The sequence below is a fragment of the Pelmatolapia mariae genome, linkage group LG22 (genome assembly GCF_036321145.2).
Source record: "Pelmatolapia mariae isolate MD_Pm_ZW linkage group LG22, Pm_UMD_F_2, whole genome shotgun sequence".
Classification (NCBI taxonomy): Eukaryota; Metazoa; Chordata; class Actinopteri; order Cichliformes; family Cichlidae; genus Pelmatolapia; species Pelmatolapia mariae.
The window spans coordinates 20,865,598-20,891,903 of NC_086245.2; the positions used below are offsets into that span (position 1 = coordinate 20,865,598).

General features: G+C 41.5%; 2 protein-coding genes across 4 annotated transcripts in view; both read right to left on the minus strand.

Annotated features, from left to right (window-relative positions):
• Window positions 1–298: 298 nt before the first annotated feature.
• Window positions 299–7,845, minus strand: fam133b (family with sequence similarity 133 member B). 2 transcript variants are annotated; one of them, XM_065469639.1, is made up of 11 exons: window positions 7,730–7,845; window positions 6,849–6,946; window positions 6,441–6,519; window positions 5,774–5,860; window positions 5,635–5,667; window positions 4,674–4,745; window positions 4,116–4,214; window positions 3,972–4,010; window positions 3,751–3,846; window positions 1,153–1,203; window positions 299–1,018 (listed from the first exon to the last, which is right to left on the minus strand). In XM_065469639.1, the coding sequence occupies exons 1-11, from the start codon at window positions 7,751–7,753 to the stop codon at window positions 923–925; spliced, it is 774 nt and encodes a 257-aa protein (XP_065325711.1). In that variant the 5' UTR covers window positions 7,754–7,845; the 3' UTR covers window positions 299–922. The 2 variants fall into 2 exon arrangements, with proteins under 2 accessions (XP_065325711.1, XP_065325710.1); XM_065469638.1 differs by having other exon boundaries at window positions 3,972–4,013.
• A 1,114-nt stretch (window positions 7,846–8,959) lies between these two features.
• Window positions 8,960–26,306, minus strand: part of cdk6 (cyclin dependent kinase 6) — a 40,275-nt gene continuing 22,928 nt past the window's right edge. For both annotated transcript variants that reach the window (XM_065471026.1, XM_065471027.1), the window contains 4 exons: window positions 20,582–20,691; window positions 13,136–13,186; window positions 12,685–12,820; window positions 8,960–12,172 (listed from right to left, as the gene is read on the minus strand). In XM_065471026.1, coding sequence (XP_065327098.1) covers window positions 12,020–12,172; window positions 12,685–12,820; window positions 13,136–13,186; window positions 20,582–20,691 — 450 coding nt within the window. In that variant the 3' untranslated portion in view covers window positions 8,960–12,019. The remainder of the gene's footprint in view (window positions 12,173–12,684; window positions 12,821–13,135; window positions 13,187–20,581; window positions 20,692–26,306) is intronic.

Here is a 26,306-nt window from a genome sequence, read left to right on the forward strand (position 1 = left end):
TAACACTTTCCACAATGGTGTCACACTTTTGGCTCCTGTGGTTTCATCTGTGAGGCATCTCATTCATTTTGCGGCATGACAGATTCAAACACAAGGTCAGACTCATGTTCAGTAATAGGCATTTAAAGTCTTAGTGAGGTTCACATATTTGTGTTTCTTTTTCCAGTTTCAGAAACAGAATGGAGAAGAACGGGGTCTGAAGAGGTCGAAGCTCCAGCAACCTGGAGACCTGCAAACAACAACTTTATTACTTAACCAACACTTTCTGGCCTCAGTGTTGTAACTACATAACAGCAACAAAGGTTAAAACAATACTTTATTATTGAACTCCATTGTTTGTACAATTACACTGCAGTGTAACAACTCATCTAACGAAAACAATTATCCCTTGTATTACTTTATGACTGTGCAGCTCATTTCTTACAACAATGGCCAACTTCAATATGAAGCTGGCGAGACATCTGCTCATCACGTCTACATGCATCACGCAGGCACTAGCATCAACAGCCTCGTGTAGCAATGGAAGATGTCAGGTATGAAGCACAGAGGCTAACTCTTAGAGGGCTAGCATTCTGAAGGTGGTGGGGAGTGCCAGGCACACTCAAATCTCCACAGAAAGAGACGGGGGGAAAAAGAGAGGGAAGTTTGGGGAGTTCAGTCCTGTCTTTGAGTGTAACTCAGACCAATAATGCAGAAAAATCATGGTGGTAAAACAAAAAAAAGATATGCACTAGTTGTTTCCACTTAGAGGGACCAGCACTTTCTTCCTTATTTTCACTTCACACATAGAAGCCGAGCATTCAGGCCTGCTGCTTCCCCTGTTTAGGTGGAAATCCCCAAAAATTGGATGTGAGTAGTTTTTGGTAGTCAAAGGCAAAGATGACTCTACTTTTGAGCTGTCAGAAAAATGGGAGACATGTTTTCAGTCGAGGTCCGAGTCCGACTGAGACGCTGCCTTCTTTTTCTTTTTTCTGCCATGTTTTTTGTGCTTCCTTTTCCTCTTCTTCTTGGATTTATCCTGGAAAAAAAAAAAAACTTCTGCATTTTAGCGACTGATTCGTCTTTTGAACGATGTACAAAGATATACTGCTCCACCCACAAAATCTTGTTTGCGGACTGTCTTGAAATAGGAAATGAAGTAAAATGTCTCACTGTGAATTTCTCCTTTTCCTCGCTGCTTCTCTTTTTCTTCTTGGCTTCAACCTGCAGGAGTAGAAAGTTGAAAGGTCATGAAGAATTTAAAAAAAGAAAGGAAAGAAATTCCCCTAATACTTCACAATAGTGGAAATTTTGCAACAGCTGTAACAGCTGTGTGGTCAATCCAGGACCAAAGATGTTGTCAAACATAAGTCTTCATGACTCCTTTATCTCTCTTCTGAATTATTAAATACAATACATGCAGTACAGATCACTGGTTAGTTAAAGATGGGCGTGTGACCCAGTTTAAGATTATGATTTATTTATTTTTTATATTTATTGCATCTTGTGTTTTGTAATTTGAATATATTTATTTACTTATTTAAATTCTTAAGGCTGTTCTACTCCTATGTTCAGCAGTTGCTATTTTTAAAAGTGCTTTATAAATGAAGCTGGCTTGGCTAAGAACACCATCAGCACTGCGTCAAACACTGATAGAATTAGGATGGATTTTCTCCAAGTTATTGAGGAGAAGGATCTATTCCACGTCGCACTGCAGGATATTAATTTTTTATTTTGCCTGTAGCAGTGATGCTGTGCTGGGGAAATACAACTGTGGACATTTTAAGTGTTCACGCATGATGATAAGAATGGGCAGGAGAAAAAAAAAAAAACAAAAGCTCATATCTGAAACCATTTCACTCACATCATGAAGAGGAGCAGTAAAGAACTCATCTAACTTATCCTTTTAAAGTAATTTAATGTAGTGTTGTGTGCAATGATTCAAGGAGCTGAACATTAAATGCTGCCATGCTTTGCTAAAAAATTACTTTTAATCGGATAAAGAAACTTGACACAAAGATTGACTTCCCCCTACAGTAAAGAGACATGAGAGCTTGAACATCTGGTTGCATAAACATTTTAGGAAAAATGAAACTGATTTGACTTCTGTTCTGTATCGCTACTGTATCTAAGTACGGGGTTTAAAGAGGGACACCAGCGAACGCCCTCTATCTGACAGGGCTGAAATATAAAAGACTCCATTGAATAACATGAAAAATGGTTCAGTTTGACTGCTTGAATGATTAAAGTAACTATTAGAATGAAAAGGTAACAATACAAGACATAAATCCAAGCGGTTCGTATTTCCATCCGATGTCTACATGTGCATCTCAGGGTGAATGCTTAAATAAGAAACTAACATCTAAATAAATAGTCCTCCAACAGCCAGCAAACTGAAACAAACACGTGATTTATTCAAGTATTTTGGGTGGAGGCTTCTTTTATGTGCAAAACAGGAGGATCACTAATGAGTAACCGACCCCTTTGTGATTACAACAGAAGCCCTCTGAGACACTCAGGTGACATCTGGCCCAGAGCCATTACAGGTTTGTATTTGCCAATTAGCTTTTTATTTTTATAAGATTATTTCTGTTAGTTTCAATTTTTCCCCTAAGACATCGAGTTTTCTTATTTTATTTCACCAAAATTTTTTTTCAGATCTAATTTTAAGTTCAGTTTTAGTCAGCTATAAAAAGCCTTGGTCTGCACAAACAATCTGTTCGTGTGCAAACAGCAGTGAAGACAGACTGCCATAAATATCTGACCTGAGAATAAGATCAACTCAGCTCTGACCGGAGTTTGCCTCTCTTTCGTTCACTTTTGTCTCTACGCAACGTTACTCGGCCTCGCCTCTCCTTCACTGAACACAACTCCCCCTCCCCCATAGCTTCACCTGCAGGCAATGACAAGATGGACACGGCAAATCTCCGTTAACGAGTTACCGCGGATCGCCCCGTGCGTGGGGCTGGACGGCGTCAACGTGTTAGCGAGCTAACCGCGCTAACGACATGCATGGCCTAAAATCCTTTCATTTTCTCAAAAAACGACAGTGCACCTTATGTATGAATTCTGGTTGTGCTTACTGACCGCGAACTGATTTTATGTGGTACACAGCGCTCAGCAATCTGTCAATAAATGTTTTAGTTCGACTTTGGTAAGCTACGGAGCCGCGCCGCTTGATGGATTGTCGGAGCATTACGGCTACCGTAGTCTGGAGCCTCGCAGAGTGATACGTACTGTGCTTCAACGTAATATTACCGTATTGTGTGTGTATAAGGACCATAAATGGCACCTGTTAAGAGACACGGTTACGAAGCAGATTTTAAACTCCAGACTGTCAGCCACGCAGTAGAAGTTGGGAACAGAGCAGCTGCGAAATCTGTTATTATGCTCAGCGTCTTTTAGTTTACATTTTGACTGCACAATTGTGAGCTCTTTGTTATGCACAAAAACAACATTGTTTTCTTTTATTTATGGAGCATTATTATTTAATAAATGCTGATAATTTATCTTTGAGTAATTTCTTCATGTACATCTACGCTGTATGTTAATAAAAGTGCCTGTGTGACATCTGGGACACAGCTGTGACTAAGAACTCTTTTTGTTCTTACCTTATGGCTTAAAAAAAAAAATATCGAGATATATATTGTATATCGCCATCCAGCTAAAAAATATCAAGATATGAATTTTGGGTCATATCGCCCAGCCCTAATTAGCAATAAAAAATTAATGACTGCAGAAATGTGTGTTAGAGACAGAAATAATACTTACTGCCTCATCATCATCATCAGAGTCAGCAGACGACTCTAAAGATGAGCCTTTATAACTTCTCTCAGCCTTCCTCTTTCTTCTACGGCTCTTTTCATCCTGATGGACACAAGATTTATTTATTTAAGTTGTTTAGGAAGGAAAAAAGCCAGAGGAATGCATTTTAAATCAAGCGTCGCCATCAAAATGACAGATCAGTGAATAACTGAATAAAGGTAAATTACCTTATCTCTGTCACCTTCTTCCTTTATTCTTTTCCTTTTCTTCTTGGAAAAAGAAAAAAGGACAAAAAATTACCACCACAGTCCATTTCCATAAAACTGCAATGAATCGACTACTACTACATGCAGCATTAGAAAGAGAAAAACCTTGCTTTCAGCATCTGACTCATCCTCTGAGCTGTCCGATGCTCTTCTGGATGACGACTTCTTTCTCTTCCGCTTCTTCTTTACAGTCTTCTTTTCATCCTGCGCGTGCAAACAAAAACTGCAATCAGGGTTTTGCTGTATGTGAAGGAAAGCAGGAATCCTCCTAAGATCCATTAAAGTCTTTATAAATCTGATCTCTCTATAATGTACAGTTTACATTTTTTTCTTGTTTTTGTTTGTTTGTTTTTTTACTTTTGGGGGCTTTTTAGCTTTTATTATGACAGGACAGTTTAAGAGTGGACAAGAAAGGTGAGAGAAGGCAGGGAAAAGACATACAGCATATGACGTCAACAGCCTTGTGGCACACGGGTTGACTGCTCGAGCCAAAAAACTTGCATCGCGAGTTAGTTTTGATCGTAAACTGTCGTCCAGCAGACTCCAGAAATGTCCCAACCCAAACCCGTTTAATGCTACATGCTGTGCAGCTGTATTGTGTTACACTAGATTAGGTTCAAATAAAGCACATGAGATGTAAAATCAATCATAAAAGGACCTTACCTCGTCATCTGACTCTGAGGAGGAGCTGCTGGAGGAATCAGAACTCGATGAGGAGGAGGAAGATGAAGAATGCTTGACCAAAACACAGTGGAAGCAGGGTTCATTAGATATGAGGTTATTCGATTGTTTGAAAAAACAAACTGCATTCACAGGCTTGAATAAGAGACAAGTTTAGAAAACATGCACTCTGTGTAGGGCTGTGCGATATGACCAAAATCTCATATCCCGATATTAAGACATCTATCGTTGATATAACGATATAAATTATAAAAATGTAACATTTCCTGTAAATTCTGTGAATCTCGGGCATCTCGGCTTGCGTGAAGTGTTTCCAGCTGGGCGTCGAGTACCTGGAGTCCAGTGTTTTAACTGATGCATGAAACTATACATTTTTAGACATAGGTTGTAACGGCCGCCGTTTTCTTTCTATTTATTACACAACGTGCTGCGGAGAAAAGCCTGTTCTAACGTTTGAGTCTAAGGTTTAGTTTTTAGCACCTGGCGGCTCTTTTTTGCTTCTCATCCGTTAATACTCTGCATCTTTCACGTGACTCATTTTATTTTGAAAAGCCTCAACAGGATCTTGACCTTTATTGTGAAAGGTTTATGTGGAAAATAAACAAGCGGACACGCCGTGGTTTTACCGTCGTTGTTGCTAACGAAAACGCATAAAAAACAGGCGCTTGTCCCTCCGTAGTGTGGTTATATTAAATATAAGAGAAAGAGAGAACTTTAAGAAATTAATATAGCCACTACAGTGACCATCAAAATGATGAAAAAATATTGCTGTAAACAGTTTATTTTGCGACACCACGAAACAAACGATAGCGTAAAATGAAACGATAGACGTTTTTATATCGTCATCCGATATATATCGTTATATCGAACAGCCCTAACTCTGTGTGTATGTATCAGTAACATGGCAAGGCTGTCAATCAAAATACTGGAGGTCTCTCCTCACCCTGCTGGATTTCTTCTTCTCCTTCTTCTTTTTCTAAACACAAATGCCAAGCAAATGAAGCACAGAGAAACAAAAAAGTGAGTAAAGGTGAGAAATAAAAATAATACTTCATGAATCTGATAGAGGATTCATATCATACCTCTTTTTTGTCTTTCTTCTCCTCCTTGTCCTTTTCACTTCCGCCTAACATTTTCTCTCTGTTTTTGGCGAGTTCTTTCTTCCATCTCTTAAAAAACAAGAAACAATGTTACCAAAATAGTATGTGGTGTTTATCCGGTAACTGTTTCAATAAGGTGCAATATTTTCATCTAATATGAATTACAATGTGGCTACAGTGAGAAACGGTGATGACGCTTCAGATGCTCTACACACAAAAATAAATTAAAAGAGCTCTCAAGCTCTCACAGTACGGGCACGTTTCCATTGCAAACACAGATTTCCCCTAAGAAGGTAAAAGATGCGGTACACCTGCACTCAGGCTCCGAATTCATTGTATCAAACATTCTCACACTCGTACATAAACAGCCAATTAATAATAACCAATTAACCAAACAAACACATCTTTGGACTGTGGGAGGAAGCCAGAGTACCAGGAGGCACAGAAAGGCTCCAGCTGACCAGGATGTTTGAACAAATGCACCCCTGTGCCACCCACAAATTAAATTACTTTAAGATTTTATTTGTCTTTTTAACTTATAGACAAGTAAGGCTGCCATGGAGTATTAAAAGTAAGCTAACTCCAGAGGAAAACTGTGTTGATTAACAGCCCAGTTCATGCCTGTTCAAATACTATAATGCAAACGTACCTCATTCATTTTGTCCTCAAAGTCAGCCAGGGCTCGAGAGCCCTTTTTCTTCTTCTCCAGCTGTTCCTTTAGCTCCTCCCTGATAAACACAATAAATAATTTTTTAAAAACAGATTTAATTCCAAAACGGTCACCTTTTTGGAAAGACTGGATTCTTCTAGTTAAAGGTGAGGTTAGTATTCTTATTTAGGAATCACTAATAGCTTTATTTACTTAACACTGTTCATATGCTTTAGAGTTTTGAATTTATTAAAACCCCTTAACAAAGATTGTGCTGCCAGATATGTGCACCTTGACTCCTTTGGCTCTTTAACAGTACACCAAAAATGTTCTTGTGGTGATAACACTTGGTGATAAAGTGAGGACACCACTTTACACCACTAAGCTGCAGAGCTGCCCTTTACTTACCATGTTGGTCGAGGTCTGCTTAAATAATCCTGAATGGTTGGCCCAGAGCCCTGTACCGGCCCCCTGGCTCGTGCAGCAGCAATGGGGTTAATGTAAGCCTGAAACACAGACAAAAGCATTCATTTCCATCCTTCTAATAGAGGGACACTTAAAATATGGCATAATGCATTGCAATTCACCAGTACTACATGATGAGTCGCTAAAATAGCTGTGAAACAGGGCAAACAGAGCCTGGGCATGGGGTTTACAGCAGGACTCTGCTACTGTGTAAGATTTGTGTGTACCTGGAGCCTCCCGAGGCTATTGACAGAGCAATGTCATTGGCTAACATTAACAGGAGACACTTGGAAAACGCTCAAAAGTAACACCAACATTAACATTAACAGGCACAGCGCATTTAAACATTTAAACAACATTTAAAACAGGGACTGGAGTACACAAATTACAGTAGTAATCAGTAATAAAGTAGTTGCTGTATTTGCTACCAATCAACGACGGTCAAGGTAGTGCGCCTAAGATGCAACCGGGGGGCACTGTGCAACCTCAGCATGCCAAACCTGAACTACTCCCAAATTTAGGATTACCTTCTGATGCACTAAGCTAACGTTAGCTTTGCGTCAATCGAGCCTGGATCAAGCTGTTTGAAAGCCTAAAGATTAAAGCAACCAATCTACACTGTTGTATTTCCAAGCTAAGTATGCATATGCGCGGCTAAACTAACCACCGTACACAGCAGGCCTAGCATCACAATAACTAGTGGACACGTACGTAAGCTAGCCAATGCTAACTGCAGCGCTAGCCCGTTTATTTTTATCTTGTTTACTAAATGTCACGCGGTACATACGCAAATAATTTTGTTCAAATTATGCGGCACCACTCACCACTCGATTGTCTCTCTTGCCCATGTCGAGTCAGCAATGGGAAACAATATCCAAGAGAAAGAACAACCATTTGTGTTACCTTGCTAACATTTACGTAGCCACTTCGAGTTGATAAAAGCTCGACTGATTCTTCTTCTTCGGCTGCACAATAGGCGGCTGCCGTCGCAAATACTACACTACTGCCCCCTTCTGGAAAAGAGTAGGATTTTGTGTCAGAATCCAAGTAGTGTTGTGCGACATTGCGAAATGAGCCAGAAATTAATGCTATTACTAATACTTTTATTTTACTTCTTCTTCTGGCCGCTCCGTTTAGAGGTCACCATAGCTGATCCTCACTCTCCTCCCTGCCTAACCCCTTTTTCACCTCTCTTGTGCACTGTCTGTTGCGTCGCACGGTTGACCCCAGGCATTTAAACTCATCTACCCTCACTATCTCTGCTCTTTGCTGTTTCACTGTTACACCTGTTTCCCTCTCATTCATACACATTGTGAGAAAGTATTAAAGCAGTTGGCATGTTTCAGTTCCCCTATGATATGCAGAGATAAGGAGTAGGTTGTAAAGAAGAATAGAAAAGCAGGAAACCATAGAGGAACAGTTGGGGAGTGTACCTTTCTATGTGAACGTTAGGGGGTGTGGCCTTGAATGTCCTTGATAAGGAAACAACGTATTCTTTTTATGACTCGGTTTGCTGACTGTAGTGGGCGTAGGGTGGGCTCACCTGTAGCCCCCGTGTCTAATCATGTGATTTAAAGGTTGCAAGATGCTTGTGGGGCTACTAGATAAATATAGGGCCTTAAGGGAGCACCCAGAGCCTTTATAATGAACAGATTGAGGAATTGCTCCTCAGATCCACTTGGTGCTTGCTGTGGCTGCATGTAGTGTGATCTCCCAACGCGCATTGGTAATAAAGCTTTGATGAATGAAAACTTCAGCCTCATCTGACTCTTCTTCTCCAGCTGGGATATCAAACGGATCGGTGAGGTCGAGAAGTGAACCTGAACAACATGTATTCTGTTATGTTTCAGTACTTTCTCTAGTCCCACAAAGACAGTGCATTTCATGACCTTCTCCATCAGCACTGAAAGCAAACATCAGATTCGTAGCGCTCTTTCTCAGCATGAAGCCATACTCCTGTTCACTAATCGCCTCTTTCCCATTTCTTCATGTACGCCTCATGAGCATTATCCCTCTGTATTTACTCCAACCCTGATAAATAAGTCCAAACAACATTAATAAAAAGCTGCTTTTTATTCAGCTGGTGCAACATAATAATAAGACACCGATGCATTCATACACAAGTATAATGCCAATCTGAGTGATGGATGAAGCGACGTTCAAAAATAGTGACACTGCTTAGAGTTCAGCAGTGGATTTCAGTTGTTATGAGACTGAAGAGCATTACAGATTGGTTAAATCATAAGAAAGCACACAGTGACTGTATTAACTGTAATGAGATTAAAGCAGTCAATATTTTAAATGTAAACCTCCGTGTCTAACGCATTTGTAGCTTTCATTGCATTGTAGATGCCACTTACACCAGAAATGAGTCGTTATCAAATAGAAAAAAAAAAGAAGAATACATGTAAATCACACAGTGTTAAGCAGACATGTATTTCTGTCATGTTTGCCACCTGGCCATTAGTTTGTGGCAAGAACAGTTTATACAGGCAGTTATCTTCAGACAGTAAGGACTACAGTAACATATATTCGATAAATAGTAAAGACAGTAGATTGTGATCAATGATACGATCCTTAGACAGCTTGACAGAGAACCTGAAGAAGTTGTATTGTAGTCATTCAGTAACCCAGAGATGTGCAAACTGTGCCCGAAAGGTTTCGGACGTCCGTGGAGAGAACCTGAGAAAGTCAGAGATTGAGTCTGTGTGTGTCTGTGTGCTAAAAGCACTACCTGTTACGAAACCCCAAAACAAAAACCAGTGTTACAATGTTACTGTTCTGCAAGAACTACTAAATACAAAAATACAACTCTGGAAAAGCTTGCTTTTACCTTGCGGGTCAAAACTTAACTTGGATAGAACGGCACGCCAAGGTAAAATAAAGCAGAAACTGTACACAAAATATTGTGCATCACATCGTCATCAAAACTACTGGAAAATCCGTAGTAGTTCTCAACACATGGTAAAAGAAATCCATCGGAACAACCCACCCCACGCAAATAAAACAGAAAACAAAGAAACAACTCTCGCCATGCGACATTCTGCAGACCCTCGCTACTCTACGTCTATCCGTTTTAACGACATGTCTATGTGCTGACAAATGCACGTATCAAAAGGTTTCTATTGTTACAGCTTGTACTTTAGAACTAGCACAATTTACTGTACAGTACCAATGCTTTTCCTTTATACATTCCTTACAACGTCAAACTATTCTTACACGGACTCTACAATCCTTTAATGAGTTGGCGTCACTGGTGTAAGAACACTGTATACCCCAGCATTAAAAAAAAATAATAAAAAATCAAGTTACAAGTATATAAGACTCGTCAATAAAATTAAAATTAAATACAGAATATTAGTGACACAAAAGTGTGCCAAAATTCTACCATGTTGAATGAATAGTGCTTGTGGGTCTCTCTTTGACACTTCCTGCAGGTCTGTCTGTGCATTACGGTATGATTTGGAAAGAAATAATTGGATTTCACAATAATTATAAAACAAAGAGTTCACGATGGTACAGCTAAAAGTCATTAAAAAGTCAAAGTCTATGTAAGTGGTAGGAACAACTCCAAGATGTCTCATTGTCTCAGCACCGATATCAGCCCCGTTACGAGTTCCTCGATGTGTGCAGAAACCATTAGAATCCTGCTACTGGTCTGCAGTTACTCCACACTTCCACAAGGTGGCACCATTATTATAGGTAAAACTGGAATGATAATGGACATGGCAGTGGGTGGCTGGTTTGTGATGCCTAACAATGTCTGAGTGAGTACATGGGTACATGAGCGTGCTTATGTCAGCGGCAGTGGGGACAATAAATGTGCGTGTGAAACGTTCGTCTTCTCACTGCACACACCAGCAGTAAGCAAGCTATTTATAAAAACAAACAAACAAGACAATAGAACAACAAAAATAAAGAGGCAGGTGAGATCCATCCAGGCTCTGGTCTGGTCCTCTATCTCTCTCTCCTGCAGTCCAGAGTCTTTTTTTTTCTTTTCTATTGTTAAGGATAAACACTGGGCATAAGGAGGTTTCTGCTCTTCGGACTCTACAGTCCCAACTCCAAGTCAATATGAGGATCGGGTCACTTTGCATTGTTACACAACATTTCACATCCTGAAAGCAGCATTTACAATCCATCAGTTCGTGGAAGGATGACAGCTTGTGTGCGCAGGGTTCTGGGGGGCGTTTGGTGCCATCCCTTTGACGCCATCTTCACCCGCTCCCCGCTCCACAGAGCGTTTTATACGCCCCAGTGGGGAAAGTATTTGCCCACTCTAGTCTGTTTTAGGCTTCGTTTTATATGAAACATTAATGATGCTTTTTTTGACACCGATTATCAGAAAAAAGTCATAAAGACAAAACGTTTAACAAAGTTACCTATTAAGGAGTGCGAACTCATCGCTTATCAGGTAGGGTCTCTACCTTTCAAAATAAAGCATCTCCAGGTGACTGCTGTTGTGATTTGGCCTTTATCTTTCTGAAATAAATAAAACTGAATTGAACTAACGTGGCTGAGCGCTGCTGATGGAGACCCAGATGTGCTGTTCCTTAGTTAACATCAAGCCTGCAGGGCCCAACAGCTGGAAAATCTCATTACTTGTCAGCTTGTATTTGGCACGTAGGACAAACATTAAAACACAGCTCGGCAATCGCCCCTCAATTAAAGCTTTCTGACCAATAACTAAGTGCTATATGTTGGTGGTGACGCATCTCTGCAGGAGGTCACTGAGGACTTGAGTGGGGAGATCAATAAACCAAAGGATAGATTTTGAAATTCACAATGTAAACCTCATCACAGAATGGTGTCATCATGATGGAGAAAAGCTGCAGTACTCAAACACTGATGCTTCTTCTGGACTCTTACGGTAGATATTTTCTTGAGATGGTGAACTCTCCTGTAACCAGCTGTTTTGTTTTTACTTGATTTGAGTGGATTTGTTGAAAGGGAAACCTTTTTCTGGTAATCAGTGCCAAAAAAAACCTTTATTAATGTACTTTGTTTTAACGCTGAAATAAAACATGACAAACTTTTTAGGAAGGGTACGTTAAATACTACTTATAGCCACGGGAACGTGGGGGGCGGTTAAAGGGGGAAAAAAAAGAGGACTTTCAGGCACTCCTCTCCTCCATCGTGGACTTGTTGCTGGGGATGGGCTGGGCTGCGTACACACTTCTGCTGTGGCTGTCCACGCTTTGAAAGTAGGGGTGACTCAACGCAGTGAAGGCCGATATTCTCCTGGACGGGTTGAAGGTGAGGAATTGCTGCGGGGAGGGAGAGGAAAAGAAGATAATGAGAGACCACCAAGTATAGAGGCTTGTTTACATTTCTAGGTTGAATAAAATACTGCGTGCAGCTCGGTTCCCATGCTGTTTTTAAAATCAAAATCGTTGCTCCAAAATGCAATAATCCTGATGAATGATCGATTATATTTGTGCTTTTACAAACAAGCCGAACTACAAGTAGGGTATAAATCTGCTCGATGGTGAAGTAAGCGCTTTGCTTCATGTATTTATTTTCCACACATGAGGATTTCAGGCTCCATGTTCAGAAAAAACAAGGAGTTAGAAGATATAAAATGTATAAAACAATAAAATGGTAAAAGGTAGACAAGGTTACTGACAGAAGTTGTTTTGTTAGCTTAGCTCCTCTTAGCGCTTTGGCCCATAAATAAATGTGCACGATGCCATAAAGGCGACAGTGATGAGCAAGTGACGGCTTTAAAAACATTTTCCATGCAATCTTTTGGGACACACATGAGAGTTACACTACAAACCATTAACAAGGCCCGTCCCTGCTCGTCCATGTCTGGAACTAGGTCTTCTATTGGTTTCGGGGGCCGGGGTGTGAAGGCACTCTGTGGCAGGGCTACTTCCTGGGGCCAGTCGTCTGCCGAGGGTACCCCGACAACACTGTGGAATCATACAGATCATCAGTGTCTTCATCATCGGCAACAGGAAGCATTCACCACTTAATTCCAGTTCAGAGCATTTTTAAGTCCATGAGTGTTGGTAAAGACTGGAGGGGCACGAATACATGCACCCCAGAAAAGCAGTGTGGGTTCATCTGATGGGTTTTTCATTAATTAGAAAAACAGTAGATGAGTGCATGTTCTGTCCTTAATGTTTAGGCAAAGGTTTGACTGAATCTTCCAAAATTCCACTGAGTTGAAAGAAAATATAACCGAGCCTGAGGAGAAATGGAAAACAAGAGTAGTCATTACTTACTCAAAAATCTTTCCAAGCTGATCAACATCCGAGTTTCCTCTAAACAGCGGCCTAGAAAACAGAAATTATAAAAAAGGTTAGTTTAGTTTCTACATATTATGTTGCAAAAACAAAACAAAACAAAACCTGGAAATGCAGAAAAAGGTTTCAAACTTTTTCAAATGTAAAGATTCAGTTCTCTCTTTTGTAACTTGCTTTAGATAGGAGTCATTTTCCCATGGTACACTGTAAGACCAACAGCCCTAACATATAAGCTTTTGGCTCGAGGAATGTGGGACTCCGATGTGAACGTTTTGAAGTAGCCACACGCTCGCAGCTCCATCCCAGGGAACAGGGATTGTGGAGCAGTGTTGGTGGTGCTGCTGAGGATGGGGAGGGAAGGAAATGGGGGATGAAAGAAGGGAGGAGAGCGGCAGCAGGGCTGCTGGTGGTTCCTGTGGCTTTGGGCCGTCTTCGGGTGCCCATGCTTGGCATGGGATCAGCACAGATTCCAGTAGTCATCATCAGCACAAGCCTGGCAGTCGCCACACGGGACAGAAAAAGCCTTTTTATCCCGTGTGTGTGTGTGTGTGTGTGTGTGTGTGTGTGTGTGTGTGTGTGTGTGTGTGTGTGTGTGTGTGTGTGTGTGCGCGAGCGAATGTCTGCTTTTGCTCTTGCTGACTGAATGCGTGGAGGAAATTGGGAGGAAAAGGCGTTTGAAAGAAAAGTTGGATTATCCTAACAGAGAAAGAGGTATAGGAGCTGGAGCTTCCTGTCAAAGTTCCTCTGAGGGGAAATAAGGAGGTCCTGTTGTCACAAGAGGGGACTTGTTTAACATTGCACACACCACCACTTTTAGGCTAAATGAGATTAATATTTCTAAGTGTTCCTCACAAAACGAACACACAAGGCTCAGAAGGGGAAACAGCTCTCTCTCTCTCTTTCTTTTTTAAAAATACATTCCACTTCTTTACTGTGTTTGCTCACCAGCAGATGTCAATGTAGTGCCAGGGTATCATCATATAGATGTGCCTTTATGCATGCCTGTCTGCATTTTGTATCCAGGCCTTAGTACACTTCAAGTGCACTCCACTTAACTGAACTCAACAGAGACTGGTTTAGCCACCATTTGCTCCTTGTGCTTTCCCACTTGCAGGAAGCTTTGCATAGCTTACACCCACACTTTCCTACAGTGGAGACACTGGGGATATTAGTCACACAAAAGGTGTTTGGCACATTTTTACTGTGACAGCAGACTCCCTGTCACAGGCTTAAGTTTGGAAGTGGAATTAAGATCTTAGTTTCTTTCTAGTGTTCAGAAATGGTGTCCTTGAGTAACGGATGTCTCAAAAATGATTGCATATGCAGGTCTTTTAGGGCAAGGCACTGCACTGAGAACTTTGAAAGGCATGTAAGATCAGACCAAACCAGTTTCTGACTGTTGCAAATGAAAAAAAAGAGAAAAAAAATCACCTACAGCAAAGCTATCATGCCAAAACAAGTAGGGCTGATAATTCCGAGAGGTCCATTTTTAAACCTGGAGTGGTTTGTTGGTTTGTTGAAGGGGGATAACTGGATTCACACAGAGCTGGCCGCTGGCATGCACACACAGTCAGCAGTTGAGTGCGAGTGCTCGCGCTCTGGCATCGTTTCCCACCCTGAGATTTGCACGTACAAATCCCAATGCCCATGCACAATGCCACATAAGTGGCTGCAGCGAAAAGGCCGAGACCGAGTTGGGGCAGGCAGCTGAGTCACGCATCCTTTAGTGCCAGCACGGCGTCGTCCCACATTCCTTTGAGAGAACCTCTGGAATGCGCGTGTGAATTCGCATGTTTGCACGTGAGCGTCTCGAACTATCTGAGTGGGAGCTGGAAAGAAATGAGGTGTGTGTGTTGGACTGCGGACTTTTCACGCAGGGTATCCCGGGCTGTACTGCATGCACGCGTGCACGCAAGGGTGTGCTTTTGAGAATTTATCAATCGAGTTCCAAACTGTGAGAAAGTCAACACGGATGTGGGGCCTCTCCCGGGCCATTAACGAACCGCGTTCAACCTTTTTGGTTAGAGGAATGTCAACAAGCAGAAGCTCTCTCCACAATTCATTCGAACTGTGACTCACCCAACACCATCCCAGCCATGCAGATGCAGACTTGTATAATATTTGCTCAAATTCCTTTGAGAGCAACTATTCTCACTACAGTACATAGTCATTAAAAACACTTTTAATGACCATGTACTCTAATAGCATGTTTGGTGGTGAAAGTGAAGAAGAATGTGCTTACGAGTCATGAAACCTTTGAAGTCTCATGACTCAGAGAAAGACTTCACATGTTTCTGGCCTGAGACGTGACGTGGTGTGCCAAAAATGGGGGTCATGGCTGCTCGTGGGGGGTTTTAGGCTTACTTTCAAAATTACATCTAACCTATGAACCGACTGTTTCTTCTTCACTCAGCCTTTTTCACTCTGTGCTTATAAACTACTCTGCATTTAAATCATTAGTTATGAATCTCTGGTGTTCTTCCACAGGGCATCTTAAGCAGTCGAGTCAGATGGCTGGCCCTCTCTGAGACAGTTTGTGTTGGAGGTTTCTTCCTGTTAAAAGGGAGTTTTTCCTTGCCACTTTCTCCAAGTGCTTGCTCATAGAGGTTGATTGTTGGGGTTTTCCTCTGATATTGCAAAGTCAAGAAGCTACAATAATGCAAAGTCCAACCCAACGTCTTGCAAACCAAACAAAATCGAAATAAGCGACAGAAAACAGGAGAGCAATTATTTTTCCTTTGTTTTCTATCATATATGTACAGACGGTTTAGTCCTGCAGTGTAGACGCTCACAGTCGTGAGTATAAACCAAAAGATCAGGGTTAACAGCTCAAAATGCTTCAGCTAATCTTTTTTCTACTTGATTCTATGATGTCAGAGCTCTTTATGTCGCCACAACTCTGGTTCTGAGCAGTCGCTTTACCTGACTGCTGTACCAACTATCTGTTTCCAAGGGGCACCCAATCAGAAGAAAGCTGACTTAAAGGCTGATGGACGAATGAAGGGGGCTCCAACAAGTTCTAGTATAAGACAAATTTGACTTTTCCTTTCAATCATGCAAAGATTTTCTCTAGTGGAGCAAGGAATAAAAATGTGAAGCTAGAAATGAGCATAACAGATCTCCTTTAAAAGTGGTAAGCAATTATTCTGAAAAACAGCTTAATTATGAGCATAGAGGTCTGCTTTCGTGCCCCTGAGCTGTCAGCATTTCCAATCTCAATTTCAATATAACTGCAAAACTAACAAACACTGCTCTCTCTCTCTCTCTCTCTCTCTCTCTCTCTCTCTCAATATCTTGCTTTCTTTCTCTTCTCCCAGGTGCTCTTTAATCTCTGACAGGTGGCCTTTTAAAAGCCATCTTAATCACCCGCTGAGACTGAGCAAGGAGAGAGAAGTGTGTGTGTGTGTGTGTGTGTGTGTGGCCATCAAAGAGCTTTGCCTTACCTTCTACCTTAAAGCAAAGTTGGGCAGATGCCAGATTTTGAAAATGCACTACACAAACCAACACACTTCAAAGTTTATTGTGTCAGGGTGCGAGGAGATGTACTGCATTCAACTGCTCACTCTGATCAGGGCTGCAGACAGAACCAGACTGTGCTTTTAAATGAGCACCATATAACACAAGGACAGACCTTTGGTACACAGATTACGCACACATTGTTTCTACTATTTGACTTAAAAATGTTTGATTACAGATCAAGATCAGTTTTTTCACGACTGTAAAAGACGCATTGATGGGAAATAAACTTTGCTTTGTTCTCTTCATTTAAAGCCTGACCTTCAATAAAATTTTCCAGCTTGACCTTGCCACAAGTATGGAAAGTACCATACATCACTGACATTGAATGAAGTAGTTACGAGCATGACTGTGAATACATTACCTCTAAAACTAGCAGTGAACCTCTTATTCCAAATTCACCCATAAACCGCTGAAAATATTTGAAATGCGGTGCACAGATACAATTTCTGAACGACAGTGACGAGGATGACGTTTTATACCTGGCACCACAAACTGAAAACAAAGTGCTTCACCTGCTTTGCATGATTCGGAGTTTGAAATAATCCTGCTTATTTTTGGACTGCGGCCCCCTTTAATTCATCACCGGTCTCCGTTCCCCCACCCGTCAAGGCCGACTATGAGAAACTTTTGACAGCAGACGGGGACTTCTGTGACCACAGCTGTGTCATTCAGATGACCATACAAGGGATATCTGCTCTCACCGAAACCTCTGCATACGCTGACCTCATGAAACTTTGGCCATGTTTCATGATTACACATCATTATGAAAGTGCACGTATGCCGTGTGTATGCGTTTTGTTTTTTGTTAAATATATGAATAACAGGAAAATAAGGAAACTTGAAAAAAGTTTGAAAGATGTCAAATGACGTGAGAACGTAAGCTCGAAGAAAAGCTATACTGTGAAGTGGTCTTGATTTAAATGTTGCAAACTAAGAGAATGAAACCTTAATCCTAATTATAAAATTAAGTATCAAAGCAGTCTCTCACAGTCCCAAAAGACCCATCTTTTTGTCCTATGCGTGAAAACTTGTAAAGCATCATTAAAATACGGTCACGTGCCAAGATTTAAATAGCCGGCAAACAAATTGAGCTTGATCAAACAACTCTTAGATCAAGCTTCATCACGGCACCATTTGTCAACAAGATACTCCGAAAGCGCCTCTGCATGTTTTTGTGCAGCACGACTAGATGTTAGCCTTGGGTAACCTTTTGATAGAGGAACCTATACATTCCCATCAGGTCCCAAGTACAGAGCGTGGGTTGCTGTGTGCGGCTGTGCATGCTGGGGTAAGGAGTCATTTGGGGAAGGAAGCAGGGCTGCTTCTCTTGGCACTTAGCCCTACCTCAGAAAGACTGTTATTATCTACTGTAGAACACACCACTTCAGCCTGGCGCGGCCTCTCTACTGTCAATTAAAGCATACATTTTATACATACTATAGCAGCTTAAAAACATTAAATCAATGTCGTCTTAATTTGACGAGGATAAAACGGCATCTTTTTGCCCCCGTCTTTTCTTTCTTCCAAAAAAACCCAAAAAACAGGCAGTTGTAACTCTTTTTTTTTGGGGGGGTGAAAATTGTCCGTTATTAGCTTGGCTCGCCAGCGTGAAGTTCGTTAGACCACAAACTGACAAATACCTATACCAAGTAGAAGTAGAAGTAGAATCTAGACTTGCATGCTGCAACCACAGCAGACAGCAGTGTTACTGTAATGGCTTGATAAGCCAACCGAAATGTGATTCCTCGCTGCTCATAACGCATCTGACAGGTGTCATTTGAGGAAAAGATGACTACAGTAAGAAACTCCCAAATAACCGATTGTGCCGAGTGATTTCAGTTCGTGTTTTTCAAGTAAAATTAGAGCAATGATACAAAGAACGCCCGTCGCCCTCTTCGTCGAGCTGCTCCTTTGTGAGCAATCGTAAATACAGCAGTCAAAGAAAGACTTAAAGCTTTTTCATCTGTTCACATGGGAACATTTTTATGAGTATTGACACAAGGGGTAAAAATCCAACTTGGGTCACAGATAATAACTGGGTTTTTAAATTTTTTTTTTTTTTTTTTTTTTTAAACGTAAATGTGGTCAACCTACCAGTAAAGAAGACGTTTTGATGTCTTATACTGCCCCCAAAATGTATCTATTATATTATTTAATTATTACTATTACTGCAACTTATATGATAAAATGAACAGTCAGATAATTTATGAGGGGATCTTTTTTTTTTGCCTCCGTGACTCAGTTATCAGATTTTATTGTAAACAAGTATGAAGGAGTATTTAATATTAATGACACAATGACTTGGTTCCAGTCCCCCATATCACTCCTCATGTCTGTAACCTCCCCAAGTGATTCGGTTAAAGTGCTGTGCTCACTGAGGAATGTCATCATTACTCAATCATTACTAAACAACACAGTAAAGGGACTTTGGTGGGTATTTTCCCTTCCACACTGCTTTGGCGTAACTCAAATAAGAGAAATTACAATAGCTATCAAGAGTTTTTTGGAACAGAAATAAAACTTCATTAGTCTTGGGTTGGACACCCTTTTCCCTTTAGAAATACCTTAATTGCTTGTGGCACAGATTCAACAAGTGGCTCTAAAAGTTCCTCAGTTTTTGCTCCATATTGACATTACAGAGTCATTCGGTTGGTGCAGATTTGTCGGCTGCACACCCACGAGGTTAATCTTCCGCTGCACCACATGCCAAAATGCTGCATTGGATTGATATCTGGTGTCTGTGGAGGCCATTTGAGTACAGTGAAATCATTGTTATGACGATATGAGCTTTGTAACATAGCACTTTATCTGCCATCAGAAGATGGGTACTCCGTGGTCTGTGGTCATAATATTCAGGTAGGCTGTGGCATTTCAACCATACTTATTTGGCATTGAGCATAATTTTAAATGGCACAAAAATATCCCCCACACCATAACCAGCAGACTAAACCTTTGATACTAGGCAGGATGGATTTATGCTTTCATGTTCACACCAAATTATGACGCTAACATCCGAATGCTGCAGCAGAAATAGAGACTCATCAGATCGAGCAACATTTTTCCAAATATCTGTTGTTTAAACTTGGTGAACTTGTGTAGACTATAGCCTCAGTTTCCTTTTTTGGCTGACTAGATGGTCTTCTGTTATTAAAGCCCATCTGCTTTAAGATTGGACATGTTGATCTGGTCGTCTTGACCATGTCGAAATGTGTAAAAACACAGAGTTGATGCTTTGTGAATGGTTAGTTCGTATAAACAAGAAATTAAGCAGGTATACCAAATATAGTGGCTAGAAGTCTCTATACAATGCAACGTCATGTCTTGGCAAGAGGAAAGTGGGTCATCTATAAGGTCTACATGGCCTTAAGCACAGCCCCAAATTCCAAATTGTCTCTTATATAACCGTTAGCCTAAGTGTGTATATCACAGATAAAGACTTACAGTGCATTGAATAAGGTGTTGCACAGATGTGTGTGCAAATAGGTGATGTGGTTAGTAAGACCCAGCAAAGTGCTATTAAAAAAAGATACCAGTGAAAACAATCAAGACAACATGACGCTCACAAAGAGTCTGAATATGAAGACCAAAGTCTAACATGTGTTTAGACTTTACCGCCAAGGTGCGTCAACACTAAACCTCTGAATGAAATGTGATCGTGTGACTCGGGAAGCATTTGTGAAAACCTCAACAGAATCCTTCCACATTATGTTTATTGTATGGTACACTGCTTCCTGATTAATAAGAGTGATCAGCAGGCATGCGAACAGTAAAAGTACCAGAATCAACATTAGTGAAAGAAACAAAGGAATAAGAGAAATGCTTAGAGACTTTAACTGAAATTCAAAGACAGTCCAGATTTAAACAAGTATAAAGCCCAGATAGCTTTGCCCAATACATAGGCCTCACCTTCTCCTGAACATCTCAGCAAAGATACAGCCGACACTCCACAGGTCCACCGGTGTAGCGTAACTTGACTGGAGCAGCACTTCTGGGGCTCTGTACCACAGTGTCACCACCTGTAACACAGCAGAAAACCCATCAGGTTTTACTGCACAAAATACACACACAGACACACAAGTCACTAATGCACAGGGTTAATGCTTCTCTGCCCCCATCTTGAGCTTACGTAAGACATGAAATCATATCTGGCAGGACAGGCCTCCCTGTTCCCATTCTGGTGTACCCACTTCACACAATCTTTCCACATCAATCCACCGGGGAAACTCAGAACTGTACGTTTATTTACAATTGCAGCGTGAACGTCAGTACAGAGGAGCACCTATTACAAAGACGCACAATACATGTCTCAAACCTGGCAGACAACATGTGCATGGGAAATGAAAAGGGGGTGATTAACTGATATCAACCGCCCCACTCTACCCCTCCTTCCTGTCAAAATAGAGAGAGAGAGAGAGAGAGAGAGAAAAAAGATCACTTCCTGTCTTTTATCAGAATACCCTACATCCACCTGAAGCATCAACAGCAGCCATTTTGTGCTACTTCAAGCTAAGCATGTTTTCCAAATTTGTCCCTGTAACTCTTTTGGGACCTCGCAGTTTGTGTGTGTGGAGCCATGAGCCTGCAGGAAAGCAGCAGCATTGTTAACAGCTACAGTAGGGAAAGCCTCCAGACAAAACTCAGTGACCCCTAGTAAGAGAGTGGACGGGTTCCAGGTGCTTTCCTAAACTCCAGATTTTTCCTACAGCTTTTGGCTGCAGTTCCCCCTCCAGGCACTGCAGGCTGCTTATCTGGATCTTCAAGTCAGGGACGAATGTATGTAAGCAAAGAGGATGCACTGTCACGTAGATATATTTATAGACTTGGCTGGCTCTGCACAAGTATGAAGGAACAATCATTGGATCCCCCCCCCCCTTTTCTTTAAAGATCTTATTCAGTCTTAAAATATGTTTGAATAGGTAATTTGAGAGGAATGATCTTCAAAAGAAGTACGCAGTTAAATATAAACTATTAGTGAATGAACTGGGTCATTGTTTATGTGACCGGCACAAGTTGCTTGTGTGTTTCTGACTTGCAGGATTGTGGTGAAACTAAACTCATGTTGGGTCTGATGCACCACACTTTGCTTTCAGTATTTTTCAAAAACTTCTGAAAGTGCTCTAAAACTTTATCCAGACATTCACAGCAACCAGGTGACACTTTCACAGACTCTGATTTGGATGATGATGGTTTATTACTGGAAAGCTGGAAAGCTAATGAAATCCTCATAAGTCCAAGGTGGGCTTTCAGTTGATTGCCAACTAGCCCTAAATTACATCCAAAAACTCCACAAAACATGCTACAAGTAATCAGACAGTATTAGTTTAAAGTACTGCAGTGACTAAAGGGTTTATGGTTCATGGGCTGGTGTCTATTTGCATAGCTCTTTACCTGCACAGAAAAGAAGGATTGTGGAAATATAATCAAAGCAGAGACACTTTTTGTGCACGTTCAAGATTAAAAACGCATGCATTATAAGCACCAACAGTGGCTGCAGAGGACAGTTTTCATTGTTTTCAAGCACTCGGTTTCACTTCAATATTTAAACTTCTTTCTCTGTTATGTCTTCTCCACAGCAGGGAGGGCCGGGGGTGGTAGCTAAAGGGACCAACAATAGCACAAACACAAACAAATACAGGTAGCCCAGATTACAGTTTGTTCTACATATGTGACAATGCCATCGGGTTCACGTACACAACTACCAGCTATGAAGATAAGGGTCTGCAAAGGTCTGCAGAACACGTGTGTAGGTGCTTCCTTGTGCAGTGCTGCGTCAGGAGTCGCAGGTAGTGTACAACTCGATTTAAATACATTACTGGGAGCCTAAATAAATATTCTAGGTCAATCGATTACCAGGTCATCCGGCCATGGAATAGGAATTCCACAGAAATCACTTTATATATGACTGTGGCACGAAAAGTTGTCCTGCATATGTGAGGTGAATTGAGCAAGTGAGCAAATCTCCAAGCTGACAAGTGAGATCGATAAGAGGAATAAAAAGCTGAGCCGCATTTTTTCTAAACTGACTGAGACTATTAATAGAGCCGGGGGCCGCATTTTGCAGATGTGTGATACTTTCTCATCTCTACTTCCTGCTTCAGTGGAAATAGGGCGGAAGTTGAGGCTAGTTGGCTGAGATCCGTCGGGCGAGTCACGTGACCAGAAATGAGACACGCATCTACCAAGTGAGCACAGCAAGTGTTAGGGTCATTGACGAATTTTAGAACAGTGAAACCTCAAAGAAAATCATGAATGGAAGTCGCACAACTTCCCATAGAGTCGGGCTACATACTTTCATTTTAATCAAGGACAGGACTCAACACAGTATTGCTACATTTTTGTAGGAATTTTTTTTTTATTTTTTAAAAAATTTTTTTAGTTAAGTTTGCAGCAAAGTATTGAGCTCAATCTTCAGTTAGCGCATATCTGCATCTGTCACCTATGGAGATATTGCCATGAGACATTCAAATGCAGGTCGCCATTTTTAAACATGGATAGATGCTTAACCGACAAATGGCCCGCTCCACGTCTTCCTCTTACGCTTGCAGTTGCAGGCTCAAATGCATATGACCTCAGTCTATTGCATGGATTTGTCACCCTGCAAAGTCAAAAGTCAGGACTCCAATATGCACGCACATGCACGCACACACACATGCACACAAACTCACACACTCTCACAAAGCCTTCTAGGAAGAACCACAGACCTAGAGCTCGGGGTATATCCGCCTCAGTGAAATGCAGTTATTCGAAAACCCAGCCACAACTGCAGATTAAGGCATATACATAACACATGCATGCACTTGCAGACACACCGGAAGATAGCTGTATTAAGCTTTATTTCAAATATGAAATTACACCCCAGCCACTTGCAAAATACTAAACCATTTTTGTAGCCGTGTATTTATGGCCCTGCATGCCTGCACTGAAGGATAAGCCAGCAGTTATTCTAGATTTGTGTTTTTTGTCAATGGTCATCATAAAGGAAACTAAAACCAACAGCAGACGATTTTTCAGTACTTTCCAACTTCCCTTACTCCATCTTTGACACTTAAATTTGTTCCTGCTCAAGACAAAAAAAGTCACATATTTAAAAACATATTTATAGATCATTTTCATCTGTATTCTTTGCACTAGGTAGTGTTTAGAGCACCAGCTCTCTTTTCTCCATACCTCCTCCCTCATCTCTATAAAAATGCCCATTTCTCTGTTTCTATAAGTCTATAAAACACACGTGTCTAAAATGCAGTACAGCCCAGACTTAAGTTGGAGAACCTACTGTGTGCATGAGTGGTTAGATCACACACAGTTTGACACTCTGCATGGAATGCTCAGGCCTGTTGCATCCAACCTCTTTTAAAAAAAACCAAAAAAAAAAAAAACCCAACAATTCATCCCTACAATGCTTTGAGTCGAGGCCTAAACACACAACCAAATAACTGTTTTCACAGAGATGATTATAACAACACGTGTCTGCTACAAAATGAAAAAAGGACATTCCACACTTGTAATGTTCCCTTTTGCCCCCCCCCCAATCTTCTTCCGACCACGTTTGCATTCCTCCTTCCTTAGTCTCGCTTTCTCACCCTTCTTATTCTCTGTTCTGCTTCACAAATACCCTCATTATACACTCCTGCTCTCCTTTTTCTGCATGGGCTACATGAACACACACAAACTCATGCACGCAGTATAACGGAAAGTCAAAAATGGGTCGGTCTTTTTGCATTTTCAATCTGCCTGCGTCCATCTGACAGCCTTCTTCGCCTATGGCACGGAAACAGAAAACCCAGGAGGTGGTCAGATAAAGCCAAATGAGAAAAAAGACAGAGCAAGCTAAGAGCAGAGCAACACAGCGAGAGAGAGAGAGATGTAGTGAGTGCACGAGGCTGACTCCAGATTAAAGGACAACATTCTCGGAATTCCTTTCTGCTGAGACCATCGTCCTCAGCCCTGCCTGCTGCTCTTTCCTCCCGGCTCCTCATCAGGGAGGAAATGGCTTCTCCTACCCCCGAGGACCTCCAGACCTCCTAGGCCAGACCTCCAATCCCGTCCGCCTTGCAACATCCGTTCCAGTGCTGCCAGTGCATGTTGCATGTACGGGGGGCCTTGTATGACAATAAGGTGCATGCACGTGAGCAAGAGTGGGGTTGGGAGTAGGGGCATTTGGTTTGAGCTATGTGTGAGTATTTGCATGCGACTTAGAGAGCACCTGCTTTAGCTTGGATGGGTATGCTTCAGTGCCAAGAACCTTCTTGTGCTAGAGTGTGTAACTGAAAATGTATGTACGTCATCTGCAGCATGTGTTTGATGTTTAAGGGATAAGTCCGTTTATTACAGCCTGGGCTTCATTTTTCCCAGATTAGTGCATCTTTGTTGTCAGTGATTAGTCCGTGTGTTTACCAGTTAACTGAAGCAACATTTTGAAATGGCAACTTTCCATCGTATCAGAAATATATAACATCTGAGTAACAATTATGAACAATGAACTCTGGGACTGGCCATCACCCCCCACGCCATCACGGTGCCGAAAAGTCAATCCAGAGTTTATCGAGGTAGCTTTCAAAAGAAGGTCAAAGTGCCTTTTTGCTAAACAACAGCAACTCTTATCTGAAGTAAATCTACTGCAGAATGGCTTGAAATGGGGTGCGGGGCAATCTCAATCTTAATCCAAAAAGTAGATGCGGTGAAATGTCCTCATGGAAGCTGCTCATACCACACATCACAATATCGCTGAGCTGAAGGATTTCTTTAAAAGTATGTTCCAAAAGTCCGCCAGAATATTGTGCAGGGTCTGCACTTTTGTTAAACATGTGTGAAACCTACGCTCGCCTCTTTGCCAATGTCGTTAGAATCACAAATATTGGCTGCGGTTGCACAAAGCAACAAAATAAGCAATAAACACTGTAGCTCGGCTAGAAAAACAGGACCTACACTGTAATAACCAGAGTCAGTCATTCTTTTAGGTTAGCAGAACGTTTTTTTGACCTTTTGGAGACCACATGCTTCATTCCTCATCCCATTCTTCTTCAAATCTCGAGACGTCTTCCTGTCAGTCAGAGTGACCTGATGTCATAAGGGGCTGCAGCGCCAGAGGCGAGGAGGCTGATGGCGCTTGGCTCGGGGCCCATGTTTACATTCCCTGTCACTGAGGAAGCCCAGGATGAAAGAGCACCACTGCACAGTGATACACGCCCTCCACACCCACCCACCCACGCACACGCGCACACACACACACGTAATCGAAAAGAGCAGGATTGTCGAAAGTTGAAATTTTCAGTTGCTGAATCAACCGGAATAGAGTGGAGTGCACTTAGGCTTGAGCACATTCCTGAAAACAATCCACAACAAATTGAAGTCTTCCTAAGAGAACCTCAGAGGAAAACGTGTAAAGACTCCGGTGTATGTAGGCTGGCCAACAGTTGGGTGAAGCAGAGCGGATGTCATAATAATAAGCATTAAACAGCATTGTGTCTCCAGAGAGGCTCCGTTCGAAACTTCAGCAGTCAGCCATCTTGTAAACACCATTATTTCATTCCTCCTTCACTTTTCCTCTTGCTCCATTTTTTTTGTTCTGCAAAAAAAAAAAAAAAAAAAAAAAAAAAAGAACAATTCACAGCCTCTGATAATAGCTCTGCCC

Coding starts and splice junctions, on each gene's coding strand:
- fam133b (XM_065469638.1), bottom strand. CDS start 7,753: ATGGGCAAGAGAGACAATCGAGTG. Junction 1,204..3,750: donor CTGATGATGATGATGAGGCA/GTAAGTATTATT, acceptor CTACTCCTGCAG/GTTGAAGCCAAGAAGAAAAA. Junction 1,019..1,152: donor AGGAAAAGGAGAAATTCACA/GTGAGACATTTT, acceptor TTTTTTTTCCAG/GATAAATCCAAGAAGAAGAG.